Source organism: Chaetura pelagica, unplaced genomic scaffold (assembly GCF_000747805.2).
Source record: "Chaetura pelagica isolate M959 unplaced genomic scaffold, ChaPel_1.0 scaffold69, whole genome shotgun sequence".
NCBI lineage: Eukaryota > Metazoa > Chordata > Aves > Apodiformes > Apodidae > Chaetura > Chaetura pelagica.
This window is the reverse complement of record NW_009970724.1, coordinates 6,014,368-6,021,131: the sequence shown is the minus strand read 5'-3', so window position 1 is coordinate 6,021,131 and position 6,764 is coordinate 6,014,368. Positions and strand designations below refer to the sequence as shown.

General features: G+C 38.1%; 1 protein-coding gene across 1 annotated transcript in view; it reads left to right on the top strand.

Annotated features, from left to right (window-relative positions):
• Positions 1 to 1,437, top strand: part of SSX2IP (synovial sarcoma, X breakpoint 2 interacting protein) — a 12,851-nt gene extending 11,414 nt beyond the window's left edge. The window contains exons 12-13 of the mRNA XM_010006605.1: positions 1,050 to 1,170; positions 1,356 to 1,437. Coding sequence (XP_010004907.1) covers positions 1,050 to 1,170; positions 1,356 to 1,437 — 203 coding nt within the window. The remainder of the gene's footprint in view (positions 1 to 1,049; positions 1,171 to 1,355) is intronic.
• Positions 1,438 to 6,764: the final 5,327 nt, after the last annotated feature.

The following is a 6,764-nucleotide window of genomic DNA, read 5'->3' as shown; positions in this document are numbered from 1 at the left end:
GCATTTAAAGATAAATGTATGAAACATCTGGCAAGTCACTTGTTTTCTTGATAGATGAAGTGGCCTGCCTCGTGTTGTGGGTTCTGCTTGTTTTCCTTCTGTGCAATTCCTGTAGTGCTTCTGTAAAAATGAAATGAAATTATCTTTCACAGTAGGAAAATTTGATTTTTTTTATGAGCAGAATTGAGATTATTTGGCTGTTGTTCATGAAGAATGACTCAATTCAGTGATTGTGAATATTGTAGAATACAGTACGATTCTATTTTCTACTTCGTATCACAGAATGTGGGGGTTGGAAGGAAACTCTGGAGATCATTTAGTCCAACTACTCTGCTAAAGCAGGTTCAGCTAGAGCAGGTGGCACAGGACTGTGTCCAGGCAGGTTCTGAATGGCTCCAGAGAAGGAGACTCAACAACCTGTCTGGGCAGCCTGTTCCAGTGCTCTGTCACCCAGTGAAAGCTTTGAACTCTAAATGTGAGTTAATGGAGATTGATCTGGCCCTGCCAACTTTGGTCATGGCTTTTCATTTACTTTAGTGATGGTTAAGTTCATATAAATGCTGAGGCATCCAATTGTTTGTTGGTTTGTTATTTTTGTGTGTGTTTTTTTTTTTTTAATATATACTTTGGCAAGTTTGCAAGTTCTGATGTCTGTGTTAATTACTGTGTAGGTGCACTGGAAAAGTTTTTACTTCTCTGTAAAGTACAAACTTTACAGAGTATAAAAGCCTCATCAGTTGTAAAATGAGAAACTTTACATTTGAGTGACTTTAAACTTGATTTCAATATGACTACTTGCAGTGGTGGTTGTGTAAGTAAATGCTTCGTTTTCAATTCTAAAATAATCCTAATTATAACCTAACTTCATTCAGTAGTGTTAAGTCTCCTTAGAAAATTTTAGCACAGCTCTCTAACAATGAGATTTATTACTGTAGACACAATATAAGATGTTTGGTGTGTTGGTTTTTTAAAGCTTAACACAAAGAAGCAAGTCCTTCAGATGTTTGTGGTTGTACTGTAGTTGAACTGATGATATGTATGTCTTTTAGGTTCTGACCAAGACAATCAGTTCGTGAAATCCACATCTCAGCAAAGAAAACCTCACTGTATTTTGAGTGGTCCTGTTTCAGGAGAACCTTGCCAGACATCTCAGTACATAACATATGACAGGTATCTGAAATGATGTCACAGATGTTAATTTTTATTGTGTTTATGTTCTGACTCTGTTTATGTACAGCGCAGAGACTAACCTAAGGCTTATGATTTGTATATATTAAATATTGTATAATAAAAAAATTATTGTGATTCTGTGTGAAGCATAATTTATTTGCATAGTAACACTTTCTTTTTCCCAGTTGCAGTGTTGCAACAAAAAAATCTGCTGGAGATAGCAAGCCAAATCAGTGGGTGGAAAGTGACAAAGAAGAAACAGAGTGATGCACTAAGTCATGGGAAGACTGGAGTTGGAACTCTGCTACGCAGAAACTTGCACACAGAACAACTGCCTTAGACAACTGCTTAGGGTTGCCTGCTTGGGGTTTTTGGTAGAGATTTGTTCATAAATATATAATTCTAAAGTGAAATAGAATGCTGTGAGTTTGATCATTCTTCTGAAGGATTATATGGTGATCTGAATTGTGGTGTGTGTGTGTACATGGCTTTTATTTTTTAGACCATTTTTTTGCCTCTTGCAACTCTTGAAAGAAGATAACTTAAAAGCTTTGGTATTTTTCTAGTAACAGAATCTTTGATTCTGTGAATGAAGCAATGGTCTGGAACTTTGACTGTAATGAAATATTGAATCCTAATGTTACCTTTCATCACAAACAGAGATAGCACTTTTAGAAATTAATTATTTGAAACATTCATTTATGTCTCAAGTGTAAAATTTATTTTGCCTCAACTTGAATGTACAGTATACTGTAGATTTTTAACAAAACAGGTTCTATATTTATTAAGTTGTGTGATTTGAAAATACCTCTTTGATATGTCAGATGACTGAAAGTGCAAAATCTTTATATATTTGTAAATAGACAAAGCGATTATGCTGAGAAACCATTAAATGAAACACATGCATACATTGTATTATTTTACATGGCATTTTAAATTGTTTTATAGTGATGCTCAGTTTACAGATTTAGGACTTTCAATGGTTCAGTCAGGAGCCAAATTATTTCAAATGTGAACAATAAAAGTGTAATTCTATTCTAAAAAAACTCCTGGTTCTGTGTTTTGTGTGCACTAAACTTTTAATCTATCATGGTTGTGGGGCTGTACACCATGTCAACAAATCTAATGCTGGTTTTGGATTTTGTTAGATTTTCCTTTTAATTGACTTCAGAATCTTTTTTGGTGTGGCCTTTGGGAAATCTGTTTTGTTTATAATACAATAAAAGTAGCCAGGTAGAGGTAAGATGTTTCAAAATCTCCTTCAGTTGACTCAGAGTATGCACTTTTCCTTGCCCATTACAAATCCATCTTGTCTCTTGTTGCATTTTTATGCATGTGTGAACACATGTATAGCTCAGTTCCTAGGGCAAGTGACCTTTTGGAAGGTATCTAAAACTTACATTTTTCTCAAGGTCGTAGGAAGGAAATTAACTCTGAAGGTTAGAAGCATTGACTGAGAATGTGTTGCTGCTCTGCCTGTTACCTTCAGAATTGGATGTAATAGAATGATTGGACTACCTGGAAAAATAGCAGTAGAATGAAACAGGAAAAAGAAGAAACTGGAATTCTGCAAGGAGCTAAGACTGAAAATTGTGGTTTCTGCTGATGAGTTCAGAACACTGAGTTACAGCTTGAGGTGCAGAAGTGGTCAGTGTGAACCGCAGAGGATACTTGCAGTGTGTTCCTCACCCAGCACCCTTCAGGAGGCAGACAGGTACACAATGATCTTTGTGCTCAGCTTTCTGCTGCAAAGGTAGCCAGGCTGGAAAGACAATACAAATAACATCATATTTATTTATTTCTGCAGCTCCCTCTCAGTAAATGGGTGATCACAGTCATGGCATCTGCTGTTACGTGCTTAGCAGTGGGTAATTGCTCTTAGGCTGCACCTTCCCCACAGCGTGTGGGACAGCCGGTGCCTCAGTTGTACTTAGGGAAGAATAAATACATATATTCAAAAAAACATATGTAAAGTGAAAAGTAATCATCTGTTGGCACTTAAGTGGGAGCACAGTACTTTACATGCAATTCGCGGCTTTCCACCAGCAGCTGAGTTACAGCTTGAGGTGCAGAAGTGGTCAGTGTGAACCGCAGAGGATACTTGCAGTGTGTTCCTCACCCAGCACCCTTCAGGAGGCAGACAGGTACACAATGATCTTTGTGCTCAGCTTTCTGCTGCAAAGGTAGCCAGGCTGGAAAGACAATACAAATAACATCATATTTATTTATTTCTGCAGCTCCCTCTCAGTAAATGGGTGATCACAGTCATGGCATCTGCTGTTACGTGCTTAGCAGTGGGTAATTGCTCTTAGGCTGCACCTTCCCCACAGCGTGTGGGACAGCCGGTGCCTCAGTTGTACTTAGGGAAGAATAAATACATATATTCAAAAAAACATGTAAAGTGAAAAGTAATCATCTGTTGGCACTTAAGTGGGAGCACAGTACTTTACATGCAGGATTCGGCTTTTCCACCAGCAGGTTGTCTGGCGGGCCGGGCTGAGGAGCGCGGCGGTGCCACCAGGGGCTGCTGCTGCCCCGCGCTGCTGGGGCTTCTCTGCGGCACTGAATCGCGTCCAGCTTAGTTGGACTTGTTCGCTAGACAGCTTTTCTTCATGACAGTATTTTTTTTTTTATAATAATAATGCCTTTAAAGAACAAAATTTACCTTTTTTTTTGCCTATTGAATGATTAGTAATTAATATAATAAACTTTTGTTTTAATATTCTGTAACCCATTTAATAGAACTGGATGTTTGGATGCCTCCATGGAAGAAGCAACTGCCACAAGTGTGTATGCAGATGAGTCCTGAGCTGACTTCTCACACCTGGTCTGGAAGTCTGGGATGTAGGTTCAGTCTGTCCCTGTAAAGAAAACAAGCCTAGAGTTTTTGGCTTGCTCTGTGTGCAGTGATCACAGTCTTCAGATCTGAAGCTACTAATGGTATGAATACTGCAGATGGTCTGGTTGGTAGTGTGGTGACATTGTGATATTTCATGGTCTTGGAAACTTCAGGTTCCTTCTTACTCTGGGACTGTTGAAGAGCAGAGGGGCACACTGCTTGCAGGAGTGTAACAGGCATGTCACTTCACATAGGTGTGTTTTTGAGGGAACAAAGCAAGTGCCCTCCTTGAGAAGGAACAAGAAGTACAGTTTACCAGTGACTGAGTGCACAGTTATTGCTAGTTACTTATGTATAATACTGAAAAGATGAGTGATCCTCTTAGACTATGATGCTTTATGTCACAAAATCTTTAAATATAATATGCGTTGCTTTTTTTTTTTTCAGCCCGTATGAGTGATTTTGCCATAAATATCAGTTTGCAGGATTAGATTACAGTTGTTAATTTTTTCCCCTTTCATGCTTGGTGGTTGAGCGATACAATATATCTTATGTAAAACAGACTATATAGCAAAAAAACCAACAGAAAACCCCAAACTTTACTTAAGAAAACTTTCTCTCTACAAAACAGCCCTTTGCCTAATTTGAAGAAGTGCTTCCACCATTTTCTGCAGACTTGCTCTGTTTCAGTTGCAGCAGGACAAAACTATTCCCATGTGTATGAAAAAAAATAAAATCTCAGGGATTATTCCATGTGCACTTCAGCTGGGCCAAGGTAGCTAATCAATCATCAAGATAATATACATTTTTACAGGTTATTCTTGAAAGGAAAAGAGAAGTATTTACAGGGTAATAGCAATGCTGTGTCTGTTGAATTAGCTTAGATACTACCTGTGTTACTTTTTCCTTTTTTTTTTTTTTTAATTTGCAGTTGCCACAAAACTTTTGTGTGAAGGATGTAAGACATCTTGCTTTTACGTTTTCCCCCCACCCCATCTGATTTATGAGAGAAGCAGATGACACAATATGAATGATTAATATAATTGAATTAAAAAACTGATTCCAAAAGCCATCTTCAAAGTTATCTGATTATTCTTTCAGACAATATACCTGGCCTCTCATGTGCTCTACACCCAACAAAGTTGCACTGTAATTAAAAAAAAAATTGAAAAAAATCCAGAGGTATATATTGTTTTGTAGTTTTCACACTAACCCAGCAGTACTTGTGCTCCTTTATTCAAGTTTTGAGTTGTACAAGATGTACAACTAACTGGAATGCTTAACAGGTGAGTTTGTTTAAAGAAATGTTCAATGATAAGATATTAATTACAATTGTATAGAAGAACACTATAGTGTGAACACCATAGTGAAAAGTTTGTCATCTGAGGCACTAAATGTACTCATTCCCTTGAATGCAATAATAGATTGATTATCATGAAAAAAAGAGACATTTCTTGTTAATGTGTCCTGCCCCCTCCCCAAGTGTAGTCTTCTGCAGTGAGCTGGATGGCAGTTCCCAAAACAGAGATTGAACAATCCCAGGTGGATTCACAGCCCAGGTGGGATCTCTTTGAAAAAGTCAAGACTTGTGGGACTGACAACCCAGGAAGAGCAGTTGCTTGTGGGAAACTCTAGAAATTGCTGGAATAGAAAATAAATGTTAATTTGTGGTCATCAAAATAGCGTTTGCCACAAACTGCAATCATGTGGTTCATCTTATCACCTTGGGTATTCTGGGAACAGAAAAAAGTGATGAATAACCAGTATGTTGTATGTGTTGAATTAAAATTGGATTAATATTTTTTTGTATGCCTTAAAGCCCACAGTTTATTGTGTTGCCTGCAATTATCCCTCAAGTAATACCCTCCAAGTTGGAAGCCTCTGTGTGTTTTTCTTGCCTGTTTTGTTGATCCAGCTGCCACATAGCTCACTTTGGCAGAGTCTGTGACTATTTTGGAGGATTCACCAGAACTCATTCCTTTCTTTTTGTGATTATCAGTCTATTACCATGTTCAAAAAGGGTGAGAGTGGTTTGTGCATCTCCACTTCCCTCCATGTCCCTGACATTTCTAGAGAAGACCACTTGTGTGAGCGTGTTCCTGGGCTGTCACTGTGTAGCAGTGATGAAGCTGGCTGCAGACCTACAGCAGTTTGGATACTTGGCTGCATGTTGCATCTGGCTTCTTCGGAAATGCAGAAGTTCTAGCTGACCTGCACTCCTATTTCCCTTGCTTTGCTGCTAAGAGTCTCCATGGGTTTTAATTGTTCACATTTAGCTGTCATTTACCTTGGAAGATAAAATATTTACAGATTGCTTATGAAATCTTTGTTCATTAAAAAAAATATTCCTGGTCAGCATGACCGGAGCTGAAAGGACGCACTGATCTTCTGCTTAATTTAAATAAATATATATTTTCCATGTATACAGGTTTTCAGTAGGATGTTAAATGTGCTTTGGTGCACATATTAATATAGGAATAGTAAAGGTTTATCTGTCCTGAATCTCCTGCTTACAGGGGTAGCTGTAAACCTATGCTGAGGAAAGAGAAAAAAACACTGTGACAGTGTGACACTGACTCTACTTGTTAATTGGGCCACTATCAGTTAGATAACAGTTTGGGTCAGATGGTAGGTCAGCATAACCTGGGCAAAATCAACCTAATCTGTGGCAGCACCCGATACCAGCTGTGACACAATTTAGGAAATTAAGTAATGTCTTTATTGTAAATTTCTTGTAAACAGCCTAGTAAAAATG